This window comes from Drosophila ananassae, chromosome XL (genome assembly GCF_017639315.1).
Source record: "Drosophila ananassae strain 14024-0371.13 chromosome XL, ASM1763931v2, whole genome shotgun sequence".
NCBI classification, from domain to species: Eukaryota; Metazoa; Arthropoda; class Insecta; order Diptera; family Drosophilidae; genus Drosophila; species Drosophila ananassae.
The window spans coordinates 2,763,392-2,790,369 of NC_057931.1; the positions used below are offsets into that span (position 1 = coordinate 2,763,392).

Sequence of the window (26,978 nt, forward strand, 5' to 3'; positions counted from 1 at the left end):
CCTATTTTTAGACACAAATCCCATCAAGCAGGGTGGCTCATAAACAATTGAATTGCATTTCCCAGCCAACCAAAAAATGGGAAAAAATGTGGAAAAAGTAAAAAGAATTTTAACCCAATTTGAAGCCCGAAAAGTATTTCTTCTTGATGTAACTATAACTATGTATCTGTGTATCTCTGTATCTGTGTATCTGTGTATCTGCTGCCTGGCACGAAATCGTCCGCTCATTTCGCTTTATTTCATTTCATTTCTGACCTGCCCGTGCCCGTGCCCGGTTCTTTTCTGGTATTCTGGGATATATTCTGGGCCCCCCAACTATTCAACTATTATTAGCGGCACGCTCGACATGCAAACATATAATGGATTTCTATATATATGTCTGTTTGTATCCCACCTATATGTGTGCATATGTGCTGCACCACAATGTCTCTGCTAGTGGTGGCAAGTGGTGGTGGTGGTGGTTGAGGTCCAAGGCAGTTAGAGCTCATTGCTCTGCAGGTGTTCAAATTTTCACATTTTCAGTCTTGTTCCCAGTCTTGCCCTCTCTGGAATGTCCTTTTTAACCCAAACATTTACCCCCAAACTATGGCTACACTGGGAGAAACAAACAATACACTAGGTTCTGATAAACTTAATCTTTTCTGGGAAGTATCGGGTATGAATATTACTTTTTTTTAACTTTTTTTAGATGAATTAGTACGCAGTCTCAGTCTACACATTTCATTATATTTGATAGCCTCTGAAGTTTCTCTCTGTGTACCCCCTTGGCTTTTTTATGAACCCCTGCATAACTTCCTCTGCATAATTTAAAATTCTCGCCTTGTATTTATAGCTAAATTATTGATTTTTATTTTGTAACATTTTGGAAAGTTGTTTCAAAATTTTTGTCCCTTCACTAAGGCAGGGCAGGGTGGTGTAGTATTTTTCCCCTCTCTTACCCCCCTCTCTAGCTTGCGGTCAACGAGCTTTTCCCACTTAGAGCCGCTGCCACATGTTAGTGCCACATGTGGCTGCCACGCTGGCTGACTTGGAAGCTTTTGTGGCTTATCAGTTCTTAGTCACCGGCCACTGGACACTGGCCACTGGCCACTGGACACTGACCACTGGCCACTCGGTTGGTCGCTTCAATAGTTTTCCTTTCTTTCCGAAAGCTTTGTCACAGCTTTCCGAACCCGTCTGGGTTTTCCTTTTATTTTCCAATTTTCTTTATGGCTTTCCTAAGCCTTTTGTTCCCCCACGACGCAAGTCCTTCTCAGCCAATATGTTTTTTACTTTATTATTCCCTACTTGTGGTCTTTCCTTTCTGTGGAATTCACTTTGGAACGCAGTTTTCTCTTCACTTTGAAACGCCGCTGGAAAATTGTTTTTCCGGCCGGAGGAAAGTTGTTTTTCTTGCAGATCCCCTCCGGCGCTTTAGTTTAAAAAATTAAATGAGCTAGAAGCGTTTATTTCCATTTAATGTAATCACGTTTTATTGTGGCTCTCATTCCTTTTCCTCGCCAGCAAAACGCTCTTCCCCATTTTGTAAAGCTTAAGGCATTTATGACGTTCATCACTCATACGCCGTGTGGGCTGCGCCCTTATATTTTATTAACGAGCTACTGGCGCTGTTTTGTTTTGCCAACAAATATGGAAAAACTACGTGAATTCCGAATGCCAAGAATTATTAATGCAGTGTACATTAAAATGGTTTTCAGGGCCTGCGCTTCACTTTCTGGCAAAATAAAGCAAAAAGAGTTTCCAAATCTTTAAATTGAGTTGCAGTGCCAACAATCATTTTATTACAGATGTTTTTCGGCAGAAAAGTCAAATCTAGGCATTGAACTTCAGAATCGATAGGTATCAGCCGAGATATAGCCTCCCCAACTGGCTACATATCAGGAATTCCCGATGGTGCCACTTTCCGAAGGGGATTCCCCAGAAAAATTTGAAAAATGGGGGTCGAAAATTTTGTTTTCATATTTTGATGCAGATTTGCGGAGAATCGATCCACGAATCTTTTAAGGTACTCCGCTTGAGAATCGGGCCAATATCGGCCGAGATATAGCTTCCCAAAGATGGCCTATAGGCGGGATACCGGATTTCCTTGCTTTCCGAAGGGGATCCCCCAGAAAAATTTGAAAAATGGGGGTCGAAAATTTTGATTCCATGTTTTAATGCAGACTTGCGGAGAATCGATCCACGAATCTTTTAAGACACTCCGCTCAAGAATCGGACCAATATCGGCCGAGATATAGCTTCCCAAAGATGGCCTATAGGCGGGATACCGGATTTCGTGGATTTCCGAAGGGGATCCCCCAGAAAAATGTAAAAAATGGGGTTCGAAAATTTCGTTTCCATGTTTTGATGCAGATTTGCGGAGAATCGATCCACAAATCTTTTAAGACACTCCGCTTAGGAATCGGACCAATATCGGCCGAGATATAGCCTCCCAAAGATGGCCTATAGACGGGATACCGGATTTCGTGGATTTCCGAAGGGGATCCCCCAGAAAAAATCGAAAAATGGGGGTCGAAAATTTTGTTTCCATGTTTTGATGCAGATTTGCGGAGAATCGATCCACGAATCTTTTAAGACACTCCGCTTAGGAATCGGATGAGAAATGGTCAAGTTATGGACAAGTCAGTTGCCAAAAAAAAGGAGTTGCTTTCAAAGAAGTCCTTCCGCTTCTCCTTCGATTTATTTTACTAAACTGATGTGTTTCTGTGTCCTTCGTTCCAGATGTCAATTCAGAAGCTCAACGACGCCTCCAACTCCGGGTACGTGAGCTCCGAGGAGACGGACTCGCTGCTGGTGAGCAACCCCAATCCCGGCAAGGGCGGCCCCCGGACAGCCCTGCTCCGGCAGGTGAAGAGCAGCTCGGCGAATGGACCCACCGCCTCCTCCTCGATGGGCTCCGTGTCCGTATCGGTGTCCTGCTCCGGCTCTGCCTCCGGCTCCGGATCGGGGGGCGTGGCCAGCAAGCCGACACTGATGCGCCAGGATCGCACGTCCACCTACCTGACCAGTCCGCAGCAGTCGCAATCGCACCAGACGCCCGGCGGCAGGATGGGATCGGAGGAGAGCATGCGGCATCCGCAGGACGAGGACGTGGAGCAGGGACTGATACGGAACAGCATAGTGCCTGACATTGAAGTACACCAAGAAGAGGACCAAGAGCACAGCCGCAGTCCGGGCACGGGTCTCGGCCAGAACCAGAATCAGAGCCAGACCCAGTCCCAGACCCAGGCGCTGGCTCAAACCCAAAATCAGACTCAGACGCATAGTCAGACCAATAATACGAATACGAATACAAATCCGGATACAATGAATCCATCGACCAAGCAACCGACCATATCAATTATGAATTTAAGTTTGAAGCCCGGCGACATGGCCAGTGGCCCCGGATCCGGCCCCGGTCCCGGCCCCGGCTCCTCGCACAGTCATCCGAATCTGGGTACGTCCTCGTACCAGAACCTGGCCTCCAGCATACCGCCGAGTGCGCCGAGTCGGTGCCGGGCGTGCCGGAACTGCAGCCGCCGGGCTTCCACCACGCCCCTCTCCACGACGGTCGGCATCGATCGATCGGCGTCGCGGGACAGCGTTAAAAGTGCCTTCCAGCAGGGCAATCTCTCCAACTCCATGGCCATATGTATCTCCAACACGGCACTGCAGCAGCAGCAGCAGCAGCAACAGCAGCAGCAGCAGCAGCAGCAGTACCAGCTGCAGCCGCACCAGTACCAGCTGCAGCAGCAGCAGCACCATCAGCACTACCTGCAACAGCAGCACCTGCAACAGCAACAGGTGCCGCCCGTTCTGATCACCTCGTCGCCGACGAACGGCTCCCGGATAATACGGCAGAGCTCCCAGCCGGAGTCGAGCAGCACGGCCATCTGCTGCGGCCCCCACTCCGCCTACGGCTCCTCCCACTCGCACACCGTTCCGAACGTCTCGCTGAAGCAGCTCCGGGAGAGCACCACGGACGGAATAGCCGGCATTGCGGCGGACTCCCTGAGGATCAACGGCGGAATGCGGCCCTTCAAGCAGGTCAGTTGCATAGCCCTACATAGCCCTAGGATATATCCAGACCCGGAACATTAAGTCTATCTCTCAAGCCCCAAAATACCCACTCTTTTGTACATAGCCAGGAAGGGAGTCCTTTTCTGTAACCCTAGACCTCAGTGTACACAGACCTTTTATGTACCACCCACTATGTATAAGAATACAATATATATAGAACATATATACCTGAGTATATCCATATATATTCCATGAAACCCGTAACATTCGATGTCCTGTAGCCACAATCGCACATTGGATGTATTTGTAGCTCAATATTTTCATCAAAAAGCTGTTCGGAACTCAAGAGGGAGTCTCTTACAATTAATATTCTTCAATTAAGATTAAAATCATGTAAAATATTATCTTAAAAACTATTATTCAGAGTTTAAAATCTTGATTAAATTTAACAATAATTATATTTTAAATCTCTAGAAATTTTAATAATTATTTATTTTTAATTATAAATTGTAAAGAAATTAACGAATAGCCTTTTGAGAACAACAATTTCTTATAGTAGGTCTCGCATTCCTCTCGTTTTTTTTAAACCATTTAAGCCATTAAGCCATAATTCATTTTGGCCATAAACTTGCCGCAATTGCCTCTTGGCCTTATTTCTCTTCTCTCCAGTTTTTATGTTCAGTTCGGATTTCTTTATTTATTTCATAGATGTTTTCTAATAATCATAAAATAGCTTCGGATCCGGTATTTATTTTCTTACATTTTCCGTCTTGTTTTTCGGCTGGTTTAGTTGTTGTTTTTATTAAATTTATTTCGAGCCAAGTTGCCAGTCCAGTCCAGTCCATTTAACGTTTTTCGCGCGCTAAAATCCAATTAGCGAAAATCAATATTGCTCATACGCCGCGTTGGCTCAACAATTATTTTGTTCATTTGTTGTTCGCTTGCCACCTTCAGTTCCTCGCTCGCTTGTTATTTCAATTCATTTAATTTTTGTTGTTTTCTGTTGTTGTTTTCTTTTTTTGTTTTGTTGGGGTTTTAGGCATAATTAAAAAATTTTGTTTACACGCGATAAGATCGAGGTGGGATAAGTTGCCGTAGGTGGCCACTGGTCGAAAAAGAGCATTTTCCAAAAGAAGAAAAATTAGGACGGAAAATGGAAGAGAAAAAAACGTAATTAGGCAATTTTCTTCCTTCCATTTCCCAAGTAGACTTTGGTAAATTGATTATTCATGTGGCAATCGAGGTTCGGAAATTCCTAGACTCCTAGACCCTATCTATCCTAGCCGTATCTTTCATCTCGCCCCTGCCCCGCCCGAATATAATTATAATTAATATCAATTTGGGCCCGAATGTCTGGCCTTTTCCGCCATAAATATCTCCCCGTTCCGTAGGTGTATATATCTCAATATAGATAGGAAGAAAAAATATAATATAATATCGCTTTCTTGTTGCTGGTAGTGGTAGTGACCTTACCATGATTGATGCATTTTTTCACTCTTTGACATTTGCCGTCGCGTTTTTCTTCAATTTTTTCTGTTTTTTTTCTGTTTTTTTTTTTTACGCTATGCCCCGCCCCCCATTGCCGCACGGCCCCGCCCACTTTCTCAGTTTTTATAGATAATTGCGTTGGGCTGTCTGTCTGTCGGGGATACTCGGTCCCTACCACCAAAAAAAAAAAAGGGCCAAGGGGAGAAAACACTTAGGGAAGCTTTGGGCCACAAAACGGAAAGCTTTTTGGCTTTGTTGGGATTTTTGAAAACTAACGGTAAAGCTGGAGGGAGATAGTAGGATCTAATACACTGTAAGAAGTTTTCAATTTAAATACCATTACTTTTAATGCCAAGTTTCCATCTTAGTCTCACCTTGTTTCTTAATTTGAATTTATCTTAAATGAAAATTTGAAAAAGAAATAAATTCTCTCAGTGTAATTAACAGTTTCTGCCGCATTTCTCATGCAAATAGCCAAAAGCTTTCAAGCCACATTTAACTGTAATAAAAATGAGACAATTTTATATGCAATTTACCGAAAAGCTTTGGCCTTTCAGCTTACAGGAAAGCTCATTTTCCGAGCTAGTGGGGGGATGGTGGCGCCAAAGGGTGAAAATGCAAAAGCTCTAACTTATTTCAAGTTTTCAATTGTCTTTTATTTTCCCTTTTTCCCCTTTTTTTTGTTGAAAAACTATAATTTTTTTAACGGAAATTAGTGAAAAGCTTCGCCCTTTTAATTATGCAACAGGCAATAAACTTTCCAAACCAGGAGTCGAACCCGAAACCCCTTCATTAAATTTGAACTTTTCATAATTTCATAAAAAAACTATTTGTAGAGGAACTTTCATAATTTCATGTATATTTAATAAATAGAACTAAAATCTATGTAGTTGCGATTGTGTCTTTGAAATAATCTATATATTTTTTCATATTAACCATGTTTCTGGGAGCAGTGTGTTTTGAAGAGCTGGCTCTTCTGGCTTCAAAAGCTAGAACATGTTGAGAATTATAAGGAGAAAAGTGATTGATTTAAATAATTTAGACTAACAAAACACATTGCACCCCCTGATACTTAAGTCGATATCTAATTTCAATAGATGTATAACTATATGTAATATCGCTGCTATCCATCTGACTTTCCAACGATCCTATGTCTCTACTCCTTCGATTACTCCCTGAACTAGCTTAGCAACTAACTAACTAACTAACCAACACTCTGACTACAAAACTACTGATCTTAACTAAATCTGATCTCTGTACTAATCGCTATCGCATCAACTCTCGCAATTTTCTCCAGGGCGTTCTTCTAATGCCTCGCACCTTGTCCGAAAGCCGAAAGTTGCGCCTCCGAAGGGCTTTTACCGAGGCCACTAACGAAACGCTCCAATGCTCCAAAATGGTATTTAGTATTTAAATTCAAATTGCAAACAAACTGAAACAAACTCCCCAAAAATGTATATTTTTTTGGTTTTTTTAATGTGTACATAAATATATAATATATTTTAGAATGAAAGAAACAAAAAACCAAGCTTGTAGTTCCAAAAAATAAAAAAACAAACAAAAAACCAAATTAAATTTCAATGGCACCCCGCCCCCCAAAGCGGTCAAGTAGTTTTCTTTTTAATACCAAAAAAAAAAAAAATTAAATAAAAAATAATTATAATGCTAAATTGCTAAAATGCTAAATGCTCTAAGAAATGGGCCTTCGTTTCGTTACATATTTTTTCCTAGTTCGCACTGCGTCCATGTCCTTTTTTTAACCAAAACCCCCCTTAGAAAGCTCACTAAAAACCAAACAATTTTTAACAAAAAGAAAAATACCTTAAAAAAAAAACGTTGGAATGCTCTACAAAAATGCTGAGCATTTATTTTTGGCCGCTTGTAGCTCGAGTTTTGAACTTCCGCATCCGCATCCGCATCCCCTACTTCCACATCCGCATCCCCCCTCTAAAAAAAAATAAAACATGCTTCTGTATGCTCCGAATGTAGAATTTTGTAGACTCGTAGTTCCGTAGTTCCGTATATAAAAATATATAAATAATATACCATATATATGCATACCACCCCTAATTAGAAACATAAAGCGATGATTTATCGCAGCAGGTAAGATGTAGCTGAAAGTGTGTTCCCCCCCTTTTCTTTGCACCGGTTTGCTATTGTTTGTACTGCACTGAAAACAAATGTTTATGGTAAAAATATTTAAGCAATTACAAAAAATAATAATCTATATTAGTAATATTACTAGGTATTAAGTTTTATGAATATTTTAATTAAGATTTATGAAATATGGGGCTCTATACTCTATAAAATATTATGTAATATCTCTTAAATAGTTATCTAGGGTACTCCTCTATTCGATACCCTTGAGTGTCTCTCTCTTCCCAGCAATTAAGTGGCAAGCAGGAAGCATTTAAAATTTCCCCGCCAAGAGCTGCAGAATTTTCATTTCCATGACGTCGACGATGATCAGGTGTTCTCTCCATTTTCCGCTTTCTCTCTCTCTCTCTCTCTCTATGTATGTGTGAAAACTGTGGCACTCTCTCTCTGTGAGTATCCACCTGCTGCCGTTTGTTTTCCACTTGGATTCCACATTCCACTCGATCCACGCGATCCAGGCGAGCAGCGACGCGTGCTGATAGAGTTTGTTTCCATTTAGAGGGTATTTCTAGGGTATGATGGTTCACAAAATAATAAATAATAAAAATTACTTAAATCGAGGTGGTATTTTTTACACTTTCTAGACCAAGAAAGATGTCTAAAATAATGAATTTTTAATACCCTGTAAATGATTTATTTCAAGGATATCCCTTATTCGTTTCCCTTGTCCATCCTGCACTTATTTTCTTCTTGGTTCCGTTGAATTGGCGGAACCGCACAGAAATAAAAGCAAAAACAAGAACATAAGCCAAATAGCGTAAAAGTCAGGAGCGCACCAGATTGGAATATAAATAAAATTGTTCGGTGTGCCGGCCATTTGTGCGTCTCCGTCTCTGTCGTCGGAAGGGATATAGCTCTCGATCTGCCCCAGCTTCCATATAGAATCTTTTGAAAAATCTATTAAGATCTTCTGCTCTGGTCCGCCGTCCCTCTCTGTAGACCGTCTTTTTCGTCGATCGGATAATGGCGAACGGTTTGTGGAAATGCTGAATTGTGTCTGCTTCCCGTTCCCGTTCTCGTCTGGCCAGTTCTGTTTACATTTTGGACAATTACGCAGTCGAAAGTCGGCCCGAAATAATCCCCCCAACAACGAGTTCGAATCCACATCAAAATCAAAATCAAATCAAAGCCCATTGGTTATTCGTCAGCAGCGGTTCGGATCGTCCTCATTCTCTAATAATTTATTCGCATTTTTTTTCGTGTGTACGAGTGCCAAAAACAAAAAAAAAGAAAAACACGCGTGTGAAAATTATTAAAAAATTGCCGAAAGCACATTTCTGTCAATTGTTTTCCCAAAATGCTGAAATTGCTGATTTTTGTGAATTTCCAGACAATTCCAGACCCATTTGAAATAAAGTGATAGACGGTCTATAAAAGCCTGGAAAAAACAAGTGCCTGGAAAGTAGAGGCGGAGAACTCTATCCTATTTTTTTTGACTGTTTTTTTTTTTTTTTGGGATCCGAAGCGATCTTTTAATACGAGGTAGCAGTGGAGCATGTCGCCGGCCTCCTGCATGGAGAACGATTGCAACCAGGGCGCTCTCTACCAGAAATGCCTCTCCCCGGCCAGTGCCACCACCCCCTTGCCACCCTTGCCACCGCCACCCGTTGCGGCCACGCCCCCCCAGATAATGTCACCGTTACCGGCCGTCTTTTCGACGTCATCAACGCCATCGGGCAGCGCCACCAACTCCCCCTCCCACTCGCCAACTCCCTCGGTGTCGGCCAGTGTTTCGCAATCGCAATCGCCCTCCCCCTCGCCCCAGTTGAGGCGAACGCTGACGCCGCTGTCGCAGCCGCTGCCGGTGCCGCTGCCGCACCCGGCATCGATGCCAACGCCGCTGAGCGCCGCGGCGGCAATTATGACGCGAACGGGCAGCGTCGGCGGTGGCGCCACCAGTGCCGCCCGCAGGAACTCCCTCTGGCTGGAGACGCTGCGCAACACACGCAAGCTGTCCTACGCCAACGAAAGGCCCATTCTGGTAAGCCAACACTGAGAGAAATTTCAATAAATTATTTAATTACAACTGGCTTACTTGGCGTATGAGTAATATCTTGAGCCAGAATTACGTATACGCCCTGTTGCAGCGGTTAAGCGGAATTCTCAATCAAAACTTTACTAAATTTAATAATAATAAACATAAAATATCTTGAAATGCAAGTAAAATCTGTTTCTGTTACAAAACATTTCACATTTCGGCCAACATGACGTATGCGTAATGTGTTGGACAAAAATTACGTATTCGCCTAGTATGACAGCCAGGTAAATATTGTAGGGTTATAATAAATATTCCCCGAAGAAGAACACCTTTGCCGGCTATATTTCGCTTTGTTTTATTTATTAAAATATGTCCGCTTCGGATCGCTGCTGGTGTTCGACTGACTCCGCTCTCATCCCACGCGATCTGCATCAACCCTCATAATTCGCTGAAAGAGCATGAGAGCGATGAGAGCACAAGAGAGAGAGAGAGAGCCAGAACCGACAACAAGCAACAACACCGACTTATACTAACAACAGTTTACCGTTATACACTTATACACTTATATACACTTCTCGTTAATAGCAATACATACATATATACATTCTGTAGCAATCCTGCTACAATTCGGCCGTCCTGACATTTAAAGATCCCCTGATCTTGTGATATTTTACAATTGATTCTTACATCTATTTGACTTAGATACTATTAGTTATTTATTTACAATAATTTACATGATATTTGAGCTTTATCTTCGTTTACCTATCCAATGTTTAATGTTCTGACTACTCCAAACACCTTGATATGGAATACGTGACAATTGAAAACCTTCAACATCTTTAATTAAATACCTATCATTTCCTAAACTTTTGTCTATTACGAATGGACCCTTATGTTTGGGTATTAACTTTCTTGCAACGCCAACAGTACAATCAAAATTCTTAACCACGATATAGTCACCTACCTTATATTCTGAACTTGCTTTCTTTTTCTCATTGTAATTTCTTTCATTGTCTTTCTGCAACTTTGTTTGACACTCTGTTCCTTTTGTCCTAATTTCGTCTAAATTTCTAACATTATCGGTATCATCTATTTCTTCTAACTTTTGCCTTAATTCATCTATAATTTTTCCTTTTTGAGCGATTCCAAATAACATTTTGCTCGGCATTTGCGCAATGCTTCTCTGCTTTGTATTGTTTAATGAAAACTCAACATCTTCAATAACTGTATCCCAATGCAATCCCTTTTCTGAGTCTGCCAATTTCGCTATCATTGGTCCTATTATTCGATTGATTCTTTCCACTTGACCATTAGCTTGAGGTGACCCTGTTGCTATTTTTACGTGCTTAACATTATAATCTTCGAGAAATTTCTGAAAATCTTCAGATGTAAAACAACTGCCCCTATCCGAAACGATACAAGTCGGTCTACTATATGATCTAAAATAGTCTTTCAATGCTATAATAACTTCTTTTGTGTTTGTTGTTTTTGTTGCATATAACCTAACATATTTTGTAAACCCGTCTATGACAACAAAAAGATGTTTATTTGCCCTTCCCTTATCCACTGGCCCATAGTGATCAATATGTATAATCTCGAATGGTACACTCCCTTTCGGAATGCTGTGTAAAAATCCTTCTTCTTTTCCTGATTTCGGTGAAAACGCTACACACCTCAAACAGTTATCAATATGTCTAACAACTTTCTCTTTCATATTTGCAAACCAATACGTCCTAACAATTGCATCCATAACCTTATCTCTACCTAAATGACCTAACTCATTGTGATATTTATACAGTATCTTGTCTTCCATTTCCTCTGGAACATAAAACAACAATTTTCCATCATTCGCTTTCCTATAAATTACTCCATTTCTCATCTCAAACATTTTATCATCTTCTTTTTCTAACCTCATTCTAATTTTCTTTAACTTTTCATCTTTCGCTTGACATATAACTAAATTGTCTTCAAAACTCACTGTTTCTACTACACATATGTTAGTATTCCTACTTAAGGCATCTACATGTTGCATAAGCTTTCCCGACTTATGAACTAACTCAAAGTCATACTCGAGTAACTCTAACGCCCACCTCGCAATACGCGGGTTAAGTTCTATTCTGTTCAACGTCAACGTCAATGAATTACAATCAGTAACAATTCTAAACCGTCTACCTTGCACATATATTCGGAATCTTCGTAGAGCATAAATAATGGCTAACGTTTCAAGCTCAAAGCTATGATATTTTGCCTCATCTTTCGTTGTAGCTTTCGAAAAATAAAATATAGGATGCAATTTCTTATCCTCTTTCCTCTGTAATAATACCGCACCAAAACCATGTGCACTTGCGTCTGTATGTAGTTCCACCTCATCCTTATAATAATATAAACCTAGTACCGGTGCTTCTATGAGCTTCTTTTTTAGCATTTCAAAACAATCTAACTCTTTTTCTCCAAACACAAATTCGCTATCTTTTTTCAACAATTCATATAATGGTTTTGCAATCCTCGAAAAATCCTTTATAAATCTTCTAAAATATGAACACAATCCTAAAAAGCTTCTAACTCCATGCACTTTGTTGGGGACTGGAAAATCTCTGATGGCTTCAATTCCTTTATCATTTGCTTGTATTCCTTCACTCGACACCAAAAAGCCTAAGTATTGAACACTCGCTTGTAGAAACTCGCATTTATCCATTCTTAGTTCTAATTTGTTTCTTGCTAATCTTTCAAAAACTTCTTTAAGTACACTCAAATGTTCTTCAATTTCTTTACTCGCGATCATAATATCGTCCATGTATATAACCACTTTTCCTTCTCTTATCATGTCTGCAAAAATTTTATTGATAAATCTTTGAAACACCGCCGGTGCGTTTTTTAAGCCCATTGGCATCCGCATGAATTCAAACTGCCCTAGCGGCGTCATAAATGAAGTATATTTAATTGATTCATTCTCAACAAACACATGAAAGTATCCATGTTTAAGATCTAATTTGGAGAATATAGTTTTATTTACTAATGTGTCCAATAAATCATCAATTAAGGGTAATGGATAATTATCTTTAATCATTGTCTTATTAAGCTTCCTGTAATCCACACATAATCGCAAATCACCTGTTTTTTTCTTAACTAACACTATTGGAGATGCATATTCTGACTCACTCGGCCTAATAATTCCCTCTTTTAAATACTCGTCTAATATGCTCTGTAACTTTTCTTTCTCTGTATAGGCTAACCGTCTCGGAGAACTGCTAAAAGGTTTTGAATCATCCAACCTCAGCTTTATTTCACACTTAACCTCTGGTTCCTTTGGTCTTTGTTTATTAACATAAAAATTTTCTATAATTTTCATAAATTGCTGTCTAACCTTATAATCCACTTGTTCACCAATTTTGTATTCTACAGATTCATCTTCAATATCAATATTCAACAGTTCCTTTTCCACTATGTTTATGTCAACTTCCGTTGCTTCTCGAAACCTAACTGCATTTCTAATCTTTGGTTCATGACTAACTATTACCTCTTTGCTTATTATCCGACTTTCACCACTAACCTTATTAACATCAACATCACTAATTATTTTCTCTTCATCACTAACATCATTACTGTTTTTAACATTCTCTAAGTTTTCTACCGTAACCAACTTCAAGGTGTCAAGGTTCAGATTTAGATCACATGCTTCCATAAAGTCCCTTCCAAGAACTACATCATGACTCATAGATTTGTTTGCCACAACAACTAAATGAAAATGTATTTTATTGACTTTTTTCTTAATATAACATAATATTCTGCCATAAGTTTCTAAACAACTTTCATTTATTCCATGATATGAACTTAAAACTGGTATTTTACAAGTATCTTCGGGTACTTTAGAAATTTTAATAAATGAAATTGGGCTTCCTGTATCTATGAGGCATTCTGTAATTAACTTGGTATTAGTATTATCATTAAAGTAAATTTCAAAATATCTTACATAATTGTTCTTGCCCTCGTTCTTAATTTTGTTTTTCTGACACTTCGCCACAAAATGTCCCATTTCGCCGCATGCATAGCACGAACCTTTCTCACGTCTTGGCTTCCTGCACTCCTGCGCCCAATGTCCTTTAGCATTGCAATTATAGCAACGCGTGTCCTTGCTGTCCTTCTCGTCCTTGTTCACTGCTGTCTCCTTCCTGTCACCATAAGACTTAGGCAACTCCACTTCCGCAAATGCACGTTTGATAAGCGCAACATTTTCAAAGCACTGAATATGTGCTTGATTTCGCAGCCCTTGATTCGGAATTCCTTCAATGATGCGACTTATCATTTCTTCTGCCTCTATGCTGATTCTCTGACCAAGCATCACCTTGTCATCCACGTAGCTTCCAAAACTTTCACCGGAACTCCATTTACGGTTCTCGAATTGACGCCTTGCCTCTAACTTCGAGACTTTATCCGAAAACATCGAAATTAGCTCAGCGATTAACTCCTCCAACGGTAGCATAATGCGCTCAGGGTTTGCATGTAGCCACACGTTTGCTTTTCCTTTGATTTTGCTAATCATCAACATCTTAACATATTGTCCACCAATTCCATAAATGGTTGCAATATTTTTCATTTGCGTAATCCATTTTCGTGCGCAAGTTTCACCCGAAAATTCAGGCACAACTTGTGTTGCCATGCCCAACGAAACGTCGACGCTTGGGTTGCAAAATTCCAAGAACTTCGACTTCTCAGCATTGCCTTTTTCCACCTCTTCTTTGGCGCCTGCTTTTGCGTTGCTGCTGCTGGCTTTATTCCTGTCCTTGCATGCACACTTTTCAACTTTGTCTTCTCCCTCGCCGCCGTCGTCGTTGTTGTTTTCGCCGCCGTCTTTGCTGCTGCTCCCGTCTCCATCTTTGTTGCTCCTTTTGTCTCCGTCTTTTCTGCTTTGATCGCCGCCAACTTTGATCTCATTTTTACCGCCAATTTTTCCTTCACCTCCAGCTTTGTCGTTTCCTTCACCTCCAGCTTCGTCGTCATTATCGTTTTCATTTCCGTTGTTTTCTAAGTCCAAATCTTCCTCATCTTCGTCTTCAACGTTGCTTCCATCGCCGTCTTCGTCTTGATGATTAACTAATTCCAGATAATTACTCGACTCCGTTGACATTTTGCTTAAACGCAATATTAATTCGCGCTTTGTTCCTGTTGTTGGTAGTTGTAACACACTCAACCACTTTTTTAATTGTGCAATTGATGCGTTGGTAACGTCCATTTTCGTTTTATTTAATTGTTTTTAATTGTTTATTTGGCACAAGATCGGCCCACTTCTGATTTTGTAGGGTTATAATAAATATTCCCCGAAGAAGAACACCTTTGCCGGCTATATTTCGCTTTGTTTTATTTATTAAAATATGTCCGCTTCGGATCGCTGCTGGTGTTCGACTGACTCCGCTCTCATCCCACGCGATCTGCATCAACCCTCATAATTCGCTGAAAGAGCATGAGAGCGATGAGAGCACAAGAGAGAGAGAGAGAGCCAGAACCGACAACAAGCAACAACACCGACTTATACTAACAACAGTTTACCGTTATACACTTATACACTTATATACACTTCTCGTTAATAGCAATACATACATATATACATTCTGTAGCAATCCTGCTACAATATTTACTTTGAAAAATATTTTCGTAAGGGATTGGGGAAGCGATCCATACTTAGTGCTAAGAAAACTGCAAGAAACTATAATTTTTGAAGGCAACACGGCGTATGAGTGATGTATTTTGGTCGAATTTTTAAAGGGAGTGTAAATCAAAAGCAAATATTTAAAAATTATGGTTTAATTAACATTAAATCTATGAAAAGCAAGCTGTAAACTGTAAACTTAAATGGGAAAATCGGCCTATGGGGCGTATGAGTGATATTTGGACCCACAAATCACGTATACGACTAGTATGACAGAGCCATTAAACTCTTTGCTTGAAAGGAAACTTGAAAGGCGATACAAAGTATGAGCCATAAACCGAAATTAATGAGTGACGGATTGGATTTTGGAATTTCTATATTTCTTTGACGATTCTCGCTTTTTTTTCGCGATATTCGCGCATATATTCTTTTTCGCCCAGTGCCATTGGGAAACTTATGACGTATCTAGCTGCTTGGCTCCCCATTTCACGACCATTTATATTCGCCATTTCGCTGGCGTCTTCCACGTGTCCGCCTGCCTCAGAGTCCAACTATAAAAATAAATAAATCGCGCGAGTTGAGGCCCTCTCTTTCGCGCCCCTTTGTCTTGGCTTTGGTCCCGTCTCTTTCTCTTCCTCCTAGTGCTGTCTCTTTTGCTCTCTCACTCTTGAAGATATTTTGAACAAAAGCATCTGCAGAAAACAAAAACAAATGAATCCAACAACACACGATGGAGCTCTTGGGGAAAATGTTGGGTAACGAAAGTTCCGTACCCTGCAAAAAGTTGCGACAAACTTTTTTGCGAAAAAGTTTTATCGTGGCTTTGACTTTAAGGAGGAAGGAAATAAAATTATTTAGTGCAAGTTACTTGGCAGTACAATTATATTCCAGTAGGGAATTAGTTGGACAAACTCAATTTCCAAGAATAAATACAGAATAGAATCCACGATATATATTCCAATCTGCAGCAGGGAGAGTACTATGGCAGCCATAACACAAAACAAATGTGGGAAAAATATATCTAGAATCTGGATTATAATTCCAGATAGGACAGAGGGAAGATCTTTGGCCTTTCCCTCGAAATCGCAATCGAAATCAGAAACGTAATTGTAATCACTGGCCGAAACAAACAAAAAATACCCATAAAGTTCGGCCAAGTGTTTGGATCGCATCGCCCGATCTTTTCTTGTTTTGTGTATATAGCTTTGATATATTGTTTACAAGGAAAAACAATTTCGATGCAATTACGATCACCCGATCATCATTATTACTGTGGAATGAAATGGAAATCGAAGCCATTTCTTTCGGTGTAATCGGTGAGGGCCGTGATTCCGGATGAAGATGTTCTTATGGTTATTTATGCTGCCAATAGGTTGCTCCTCCTTTCATCGACTAGGCTGGATAGGATAGGATCGTATATATATAAAGTGGTTACATCAGCGATATATAGTTCTTTGATATATGACCTTGCCGATTGAGGAGGCAATTCCGGCGTTTAAACAATGCCATCGCCATAGCGTAATTAATGGCATATGAGCAATGAAAGAAACAGGCCCCGAAAGACCCCAAATCGGGGACCTGCGGACATGAATTATCGATGCAGAGAGTATGGTACTTACTACATATATGGTATAACTATGTAAACATTGTGTATGCCTCTTTCGGTCCCTCTTTCTATATGTACATATTTAGATGATGATAAATATTATATATACTCGTATGCACTTGGCCAGTCCCAATGGGTATTACGGGGTGTCATCTAAAATATTTAAGGCATTTGCTCAGCACACTTTGTCCAATCCCCCAATCCAATCCCTCCAACTATCCGACTTCTCAAAACCCAACACATATGTCTGCATTTCGAGGACTTTCGAGTCGGCCAAGTCAACTGTCAGAACAGGAGTTCAGGAAAAGGTTCCTGAAAGGTAAGGGGTAGTATTCGTTTGTTGAAAGAGTATTCTGGTTGGGGTCTGGGGTCGGGAGGTGGTGGAGGCCAGGTGGCCTCAATAGTCCAATAACTTATTGCCTCGGCATTATGCGGCGAAAAATAGTCGAGCGAACTTTTTAAAATTTCATGATAATGGTCTTCGACCGCGACTGCAGTTTTCGTTCGAATAGGTCTCCTCCATATATATATATAGTATTGAGTGGATATAGTACAGTATATCTATAGTACATGGTCGTATCTATCTATATATCTATGTGCAAGTGCATGCTAGATGTTTGCCCAAGTGTCTATCAATAAAATATGACAGGAGGCACTTTCAGGGGACTGTCCCCGAACGGTACCGGGTGGCCGATAGAGCACAGAAACAAAACCGAAAACCCCCAAGACTATACCAGGACGTAGAGGAATACTTACGATATATATATAGATATAGTAGAACGCAATCGTTGACGCGGACTAAAGGTCGCGCCACATTGAATCCACTTACAGCTGTTCTGACTCATTTGCCAAAGGCACAATCGGTCCGCTTTTCTGGCCAGCAGATGTCCGGCCTTTGAGGACATACACCTGTGCAGTTGTTGCATCTCTGATTCATGGTTTTGGGGGGTCATCTCTGTCTAGTCTCTTTCTGGAGAGCCTCTTCCCACAAATGTGTCACGGTCGCCACAAATTTGTGATAGACCTGAGACCTCATAGAGTCTCAAAACTTTTTAAATAATTGTTTTTTGAAAAGTTTACATTATTTTATTGGCAAGACAAGGATGGAATTGAAGGACTAAGCCACCACTGACAACGGATTCCAAGTCCTGCCATCAGCAACTCAATCCCTATATCCCAATATTGAAACTAAGCTAAAGGATAAGGGGATCGAGGGGATGCCGGAATGGCAAATGGCTGACAAATGCATAAAGTTTTCATTTCAATGAATTATTCAAAATCCGACATGACAACATTTTGACTATCTGTCGTTTGCGTTGACATTTCCATTTGATATCTGGGTCGACGATTATGCAAAAGGGTGAGATGAGGTAGGGGCCAGAGAACTGCAACGAGTATGATTGAGTATGATAAAATCATCTTTAACAAAAACAGATCAAATCAAATCACATCATATATCACAACATTTCAAATCGATTCAAGTACAAGTCAACTTTAAATCAGTTGATGTGATTTGTATCGTATAGTTTAGCTCGGTTTGAATCAAATCGCTTCAAAAAAATCGTCAGGTATAATTGACTGACTTTGATACAAAATGATTGTTGAAGTAGGCTACGATCCAGGCAGATGATTTAAATCATTGAGGTATACTCGAGTAAAAATGTATGATTGAAACCAGAGACTTGTAGTAATGAGTGACAAGTAGTGATGGCACAAATTTTTATATGGTACAAAAAAATCGATTATTTTGTTTCAATTAAAGATTTGGTAGTCTCGAAACATGGTTTTAAATTAATTGATTAATAATGAAATAAGGTGGAATTAAAAATCAGCCCAACATACTGGCGACATTTTCAAACGCGCATAGCTATAAGTCAGGTTGCTCCACACCGAGAAAGATTATGTTACAAAGCCAATTGTTTAATATTTATTTATTATTTTATTATCCTCTTGACCAAATTTTGATTACCCTATTTATGGCGTTGCTTTTAACCAAATTTCCACGTAACCTTATAAATATATTAAGCCTCATATAGGCTCCAGATACAGCCTCAAAAGGCTCCAGATTAAAGCTCATTAAGCTCAGCAGGCGAATCAGAATCAATCATATGTGTATGATTTTACATCATTTTCGGGTATTGCTTTGCTTCTAAACAAATCAAAACAAATCATTCCCAATTGATGCGATAGTGATTCAAAATTGTTCCAAATCATTGACACGAAGCATTCGGATCGCTCTGTTCACATGAATCAAATTTTAAAATCAATCAGAGTAACCTATCATTACTCGAGTATGAGCAAAAAAAATGTGATTCGTGCAGTTCTCTGGTAGGGGCGGTAAGGGGTGTATTATGTGTGTCTCTATAGCAGTGTGTGTGCGGGTGTGTGTGTGTGTTTGTGTTTTGGGTCTTAGGTGCGATGTCCTATGTCGTATATGCACGTTAATGTCATCCTCGAGTGATGGACACTTGAGACAATTGTGCAGGGGTGTTGCTGCCACTGTGCCATGCAACTCTCAGTGCATAAATTCATTTAAATGAGTGGAAATTTAATAAAGCCTTGCCTATTCTAGTGGGGGTGGGGGAAAGCCATAACATATGGTTGTAAGGATTGTAAGGATTTCCAGGTAGAGGATTTTACAGCTTCAAGCAGTTGTTGTCTGTTTGCGGTGGCAGCCAAAGCTACTTAGCTGCACTGCCACAAAATAAGGTTGATATTGAAAGGGGAAATAAAATAAATAAATATAAGATATTGTTTGACACAAGGTACTAATTCTAATAAATAAATCTGCAATTAAATAAATACATTTTTATATTTAAATATTTAAATAAATAAGCACTTTTGTCGACTTGGTTTCCTTGGCAATGATCTCAAGCATCGTAAATATTATGCTCGGCTAATTAGACAAATGCACACTAGAATTAATTCTGCAGGATGTACGATTCGAAGGATTTAAGGGCTTAAAAGCCAGCCAAAGGACGATGCGTTGCTATCCCATCGAGTACGGTTGCTAGGCCAATTCATTTGTCGGTTCATCAGTGGCAAAGAATGCATTCCAAATATCTGAGAGAACGTCATTTACGGCTGCCTATGGGGGAGGTCGTTTTGAGTGCGAGAGTACAGTGGTAGTTCGATATGATAGTTCTTCAAGCCCATTAACTGATTTATCTTTAGGTTTTAAGAATATTATTCCATTATTTTTCAGGAACAAATAATATCTACACTCTTGAAAGGAATATACTTGATTCTATCCTTTTTCTTCATCTTTTTTGTTATAATTCTCAATCGGTTCTAGCAAATTCAAGCTATTTAGATCAGCTGGCGAGGGAGATCCTCGAGAGATCCTATATTATTATTTTCAGTAACATTTCTTCTTATTTGTATTATAATTCTCAATCAGTTCTAGCAATTTTAAACTAATAAAAGGAACTAAGGAAGAATAGTAGACCTAAACCTAAAGAATTATTTTATCTCAGACATCTAGAGTATAACCCTTGGACCTCGTAACATCTCCCCTAACGAGGCTCCACTGTACATCCTTTGCATGCACAAAATATTGCTGAACAACGTGACTACGACTGGGGCAGCGGCAATTGCCGATGACAATGAAATCGCGTAGCTGGAACTTTGAATTGAGCATCCATTTGGGACTGGCCTAGTGGCGGGGCGGGGCGAGGCGAGGGTGGGACTGATGGAGGCGACGGAGGACTGCGCGGGGGCGTGGGGGAGGCGCGGGCGGTAAGGAACCATCACCTTACGCAAATCGGAGTTGGCCAATGCGCAGGACCAACCGAAGGCCACGGACACAGCCGCTCTCGCTCTGTCCCTGTCCCGCCAACACTCTCTCCCGCTCCCACTTTTTGATTTCTAAAATGGAATTTTGAATGCCCAGCACTAGTGTAGGTGTATGTGTGGGTGTGCGAGTGTGGGTGTGTGGGTGTGTGTGTGAAACCGCAAAAGGATTAACTTGTAAAGTTCAATTTTGATTTTCGTATCGCGTGCCTTTCGGCCATTATGTTTGCTAATAGTTATCAAAATACAACAAAACAAATGCAACAACAACAACAACAAATTAAATAAATTTCGAGCCATAACCAAAGCTCAAAGTTCAAGCGAGAAGAGGAAGCAGCAGCGGCAGAAGCAGCTTCAAGCTGCTCCTCTTCTTTTTTTGCCGTTGCCACTTTCTCTGCCAGCTTTCACGCTGCCTCAGTTGGCGTCGCTGCCAGGCTTGGGTGTGGGTGGGCAGAGGTGTAGGGTCAGGATTTTCTAGAGGGGTTATTATCATACAAAAGGACATTATGTTGTTAAGGATAACCTTTTTCCATATTAGTTTATTTAGAGTTCAAAGGACTCTTTTTTTTTTTTTTTAGTATATAAATTTAGTTATTAAAAGTGCTCCCTTTGATGGCGCCCCTGTGTTAGTGTGCTGCTTTGTGCGTGTATCCGTGCGTGAAAGTGAGATGGCCATAGCGCACGAGTGCTGAGAGAAAGTGAGAGAGAGCGAGCGCAAAACAAAGTTGAGTGGATTGGAAATCAGTCGAAGAGAGTGAGTGTGTGTGTGTGTTTGTGTGAGAGAGAGGCGCGGCAGGAGCCCTGCTCTCTCCGGCGCCACAACTCTGGCCCAGCTCTCTCTCGCTCCAGCCCAGCTCAGAGCCAAATTAAACACACATGACAATACCAATTCATTATGGCCAAAACGAAATTGCAACTGCAGCCGCAGTCGCAGTCGCAGCGGCTTCGTCCGAGGCAGCCGTCGTCCGTCCGTGGCAGAGACTGCGACTGCGACTGCGACTGCGACTGCGGCCGTACCAGCTGATAAAGACAGTTTGACAGGCAAATCTGGGTCTAAGAACGAGGCAGAGGAAGAAAGGTGTGAGGGAGAGGAGTCACTAAAGTAGAAGAAGAAGAAGACAGCACCCACACCCTTTTACTCAACGGCTGCTCACTTTTTTACAGTTACAGTTACAGGGGAACTTCATTAATGCAAACTTTAAAATAATATTTGAGATAACACATCTGAAATAATAAAAACTTTATTATTTTTATGCGAATATTTATATATATATATATTTATGCGAATCCCAATTAATTTCCCATTTAACACAATTTTCAAAAAAATGTATAGCATACTTTTTTGGGCAAAGGCCATACTTTCGCCCCGAAAGCCTCCGAAGATGTTGCAACAAGAAGAGGAAAAGTTTCCTGATACTAATCAGCTTATAAGCCCGGTTTAAAACACTCGATCTTATTTATGTTTCCGGCTCTCCTTCCGTTGGCTGTACTTTAAATTCCAATTAGAATCTGCCGCAAAAAAAACACGTATTTGAAATTGAAATTTATATCCGCGTGTGGGTGCATGGGTGTGTGTGTGTGTGTGTGTGTGTGTGTCAGCTGGTATTTCGATTTATGGAAGTTGGCCCGTATTGCTATGGCTATTTATCAACCGTTACGGATCCGGGAGAACGGTGGACCAGAGAGAGCGAGAGAGAGAGAGAGAGAAAGGAGATCTCGCCTTCGTGTACCGTTAGCCTCCTTGCTGTCGCTGCTTTTTGCGGTCGAGTTAAAATTCGAACTTGCCTGGTGCCTGGTGCCTGGTGCTTGGTGCCTTGTGCCTTCTGCCGTCCCTGCCACCTTCTGCCTGCTGCCTGCTGCTGCCGGCGTTGGTGCCTCTCAGTCGCTGTCACCGTTGCTGTCGACGCTGGCGTCGCTGCCGACTGCCGCTGTCTCTGTCGCCGCCGCTTTGAAGATTCCGTTATTCCGTTCGTTTCGTTTCGTTTTGGATTCAGTCTGTATTGTGTTTACACCCATGGCTGACGTAGCGAGAGCTAAACCTTCGCAGGCGAATGAATAATAATAATAATAACATATAACAACAACAACAAGAATAACATAAAAAAATATATATATAAATTAACTCACACACACACATTCCCATTTAAAAGCATAGAATAATTAAAAAAAAAAATCAAATAAAATATATAGCACGGAATGAACTATAATAATAATTATAATAATAATAATAATAATAACAACAACTACAGTTACAGTTACAGTTACAGCTACAGAGACAGAAACCGAAACCGAAATCGAAACATAAGCAGCCACAACAAAAACAACAACAATTTCATTTACAGTTACCGTTACAATTTACCCGAAAAGCGAGCTCCAATTTTTTTTTTCAAGTGCGTGCGTGTATGTGTGCGTTGGCAGTGTGTCTGTGTGCGTGCCCCGGCGGAATATAAATTTCAACAATTTCCCCATTTCAATTTCAAAATTCCCTCAAAAGAATAAATAAGGATATATCGAGAAAGAAGAAGAGATATATATATTGAGAAGTACCGGAAATTCCGGTTAAACAGAATTTGATTCAAATAATAGGAATAGAAAACACACACACACACAATCACACACAGTCAGTCAGTCAAAAAGGAACAAAAATAAGAAAATGAAAGGAGAAACAATGCGATAACGGTATAACTGACTAACCAGAAGCCCAGAAGACGACGTAGAAGACGAAGAAAGCAGCAGCTGAAGAAGCAGCAGCAGAAGAGCCCAAAATAAGGTGAATAAATGAAATATTTTCAAAAAAGTATCTCTCTAGTAACTCCCACCAAAACCCCTCAAAAAAAAAAAATAAAATAACAAAATATTTCTGAAAAATAAACAAATAAAGAGAGAGCGCTGAAGATGACACAAAACGATGAGGCACTGAGGCATACACAAGAGAGATAATAAAAAAAAAAAAAAAAGAAAAAGACCAGGCTAACAAAAGAAGGAAACTAATATATCACAATATTGTACGGCCATAGATAAATATCTCCTTGTACGTACACACTCCATTAACATGTCAGCTGCCGGAGAAAGTTGCCGGAGAAAGTGGCGGAAGAAGCTGGGGAAGGCGCGAAGAGAGCATCATTCTTCTTGGTGACTTTCTTTCTACCTTATAGTGCCATTAATTTCAGCACTAAATTGGGTCTGTGACTAAGAAAACTACCAAGATACTTAGTTCCAAACTATTAATTATTTTTTTTCGAATTTTTAACTTCTACCTTATAGCTAGAACTAGAACGCTACTCTAATTTCTGGAAAATTGGATGGCTGGGAAGAGCAAATATTGTTATTTGCTCTCGCGCTGATGGGAAATGTAGCATATTTCTTGGCGCCCGCCGTTCTGTTCCGCCAAAAACCGAAAACTTTCAACCAAAACGAACACCAGAGTAGGCAAAATTTATGATTTTCCTGCACATGTCGGGGTGTGTCTGAGGGGGCGGTATGGTGTGTATGGTGTGTGTGCAATATGTGAGTAATGGAAGAAGGGCCAGAAAAAAAAAAAGAGGCAAGAAAGAAGCTCAAAGAGTGATTCAAACTTTTCGACTCGGCTCTACCATAAACTTTTCTTCTCTGTTTTTTTTTTCTTGCCTTTCTTGAATATTTTATGAAAGGGAGATGAAGTATATAAGTTGAAGTAAAGTCCATCATTAAGCAACCAATATATTGGACCATATAAATTCTGAGTGAGATTCATCTTAGTTTCCTCCTTTTCTGTCCCTGGCCCTGGCCATGTAAATTTTAGTCGAGAGGAGCCGGGAGCTCGGGGACACGAAGTAAAAGTAAGAGTGATAATATTAATATAATTAGACTTTGTTTTCCTCCTCCTGTCACATCCTGTGCATTCTCCGAGAAAGTTACGACACATTCTCCCCCACAACAGCCAGCCATTTCCCAGGCATTACTCTTCAACTCTAAGCCCAGTGGTCCTCAGATGTGCTCCAACTGAGGCTCCAGCTCTGGCTCAATTCAACTTGAGTTATCCTAGGAATAGTCCTTGGAGACTGGCTCAAGTCAACCCATTTAACCGGCAGAGCACATGACCACATTCTCTGTTACCTGCTCTTTCTTTCTTGCCACATTTCTGTTGCCATATTTGTGTGGCACTTCTAGTTCGCCTGTCCTGTTGTGTTTGTCCCTTTTTGGTGTAAGAATTCCAGAGCCGGTTGCATTAAGTTTCAGTTCCGGCTTGTTGATTGACATTTCCTCCAACTCAGTCTCTGACTCTTGGCCTCTGTGGAGTGTGTGTGTGTGTCTCTCTGCCACTTGCCACTTGGTCCTTAGTCCTTGGTCCTTGGTCCCTTGGCCAATTGGTATAGTGGCTCGGGGAGCAAAAAAAAATAAAATAAAACACAACTCTAGCCATCTTATGCAACTTGCCGCGTTTGATAAAGCGCTTCGCTTTTCGGTGGACGGTGGGCGGTGGACGGTGGAAGGTGGGCGAGTGTTATGTAAGTCTTCCGTGGCTGTAACAACAAGCGACAGCAACAACAACAATGGCCACCAACCAGATAAGAGCATCAAACAAAAAAAAAACAAAAAAAAAATCATAAAAAACAATAACAGCAAAAAAAAAAAAACAAAAAACACAAAAAAATGGCAAACGCCAAAGAAAGACAAACGAAATGAGCAGAGAAACGTGAAAAACTCCAAATAATCTACAATAAAACAGGGGGCGTGGTAGAGGAGGAGAGGGGAAAACAGAACACAGAACACAGCAAAAAAAAAAAACCAAAAACGACAACGGGGCGGATGAGCGATGTGGTGTGGAGGATTGCGTATACGTCATGTTGGCTTGTCTTTGGCAGCTTTAGCGTTTCATTGTCGTTCCTCTTGTTATTATTGTTGGGATTTAGACGGTGTGGGCGTGGCCGGAGTGGCCGGAGTGGGCTGTTCATCTCGCTGTCGTTAGTCTGTTGTTTTCGCTTCGAATTCTGTCTGTTTTTTTGGGTTTTTCTGCGTTTCTGCGCCTTCTGTGAGATAACGCATACGCCGCATGGGTTCCCTGCCACTGCCACTGCCACTGCCATTGCCACTGCCACCGTTCCTGCTTTAAGGATGCAAATCCCGATGAGGCCCAGAGCTGGAAACAATTCTGAATTATTAAGTTACTCAATCAGGCCTGCCCTAAGACCTTAAACTCACTTGAAATGGGATTTGGTCGAGGGTTTACGTACGTCTGTCTGTTCCAAGCTCTCTCTCTCTCCCGCAATGTGTTATTTTTCCCCCCTTATAGCCTATTGAGGGCGAATTTTCAATTAACAAATTCGCCCGCAGAAGACCGAATACCCATTTCAATTTCCCCCCAAAAACTTTGCGTTCTGGACACACGCATAAACCGAAAAAGAAAGCCCTGAGAAAGAAATTTTCTTCAAGGGATTAAGTCCTACAAAAATATATACATACATAAATATTTATATATACAAACGTGGAGCGACACGTGCCCCAGATGGATGCCACTTCAGAGGCTCAGACCCTCCGACCCTCAGACCCCTCGTCCAGCCCAAAAAATGGCTTTTAAATATTTTTTGATATTCCCTTGCCCGCCCTTATGGATATGCATGTGAAAGTTTTGTTATTGTTTTTCCAGGACTTTGGCCAGCACGTGGCCATGACCGCCATATTGTCCTGTCCGTCCTACAAGCCATAACAATAACAAAAATCAACAACAAATTGAACTTCAATTCGAATCGAATCAAATCAAATGAAACGTGTTGTCGTCCCAGTCCCAGGCCCACTTCCAGCTTGTCATTTGTCATTATGGCGGAAGGGAATCATTGTAAATGAAACCAAATTGCTCTTCCTTTCCAAGTCCACTAAGGACTATCCACTAGGACTAGGACAGTAGTAGTACCACCCTTCCCCCTATTTGCATTTCAGTGCGATACTGCCTCAGTATTTTCCCTTTGGATAATTTAGCAAGCATGCGACCTGTGACCCGCCACTGCTACCTACCTGACTGGCTAACCTTCAGCTAGCCCTAGTTCGGGCCCCACCTCCAGGAACTGCACCACCGGCCCCTACCCCTACGCTCTCCCCGCCCCCCTCGGTTGGCTCATCCAAAAGTCGAAACATTCGAGTCAAGGCCGATCCAAGTATTGTTTGTTTATTAATTATTTTGTTAGGCTTTCAACCGCCTCCTCCACCCCCATTATAGCTGCACAGAGCAAAAAAGGGTTCTACCTAATTTCGTATTTATTTTTAAGGTTAATTTATTTATTTTTTAACTAAAAAAAGAGGTTTTAAAAACTTAAATTGTAAGAAAAAGGGACTATGGG

At 40.8% G+C, this 26,978-nt stretch overlaps 1 protein-coding gene across 16 annotated transcripts in view; it reads left to right on the forward strand.

The window, feature by feature from the left end:
- LOC6504024 (small conductance calcium-activated potassium channel protein) overlaps positions 1-26,978 on the forward strand; it is a 71,771-nt gene that overhangs the window by 9,864 nt on the left and 34,929 nt on the right. For 12 of the 16 annotated variants that reach the window (XM_044717154.1, XM_044717140.1, XM_044717151.1 and 9 more), the window contains exons 2-3: positions 2,722-4,026; positions 6,785-6,886. In XM_044717154.1, coding sequence (XP_044573089.1) covers positions 2,722-4,026; positions 6,785-6,886 — 1,407 coding nt within the window. Of the gene's footprint in view, positions 1-2,721; positions 4,027-6,784; positions 6,887-8,353; positions 9,626-26,978 lie in introns of those variants that run through there. The other 4 variants (XM_044717153.1, XM_044717147.1, XM_044717146.1 and 1 more) reach the window with 2 other exon arrangements.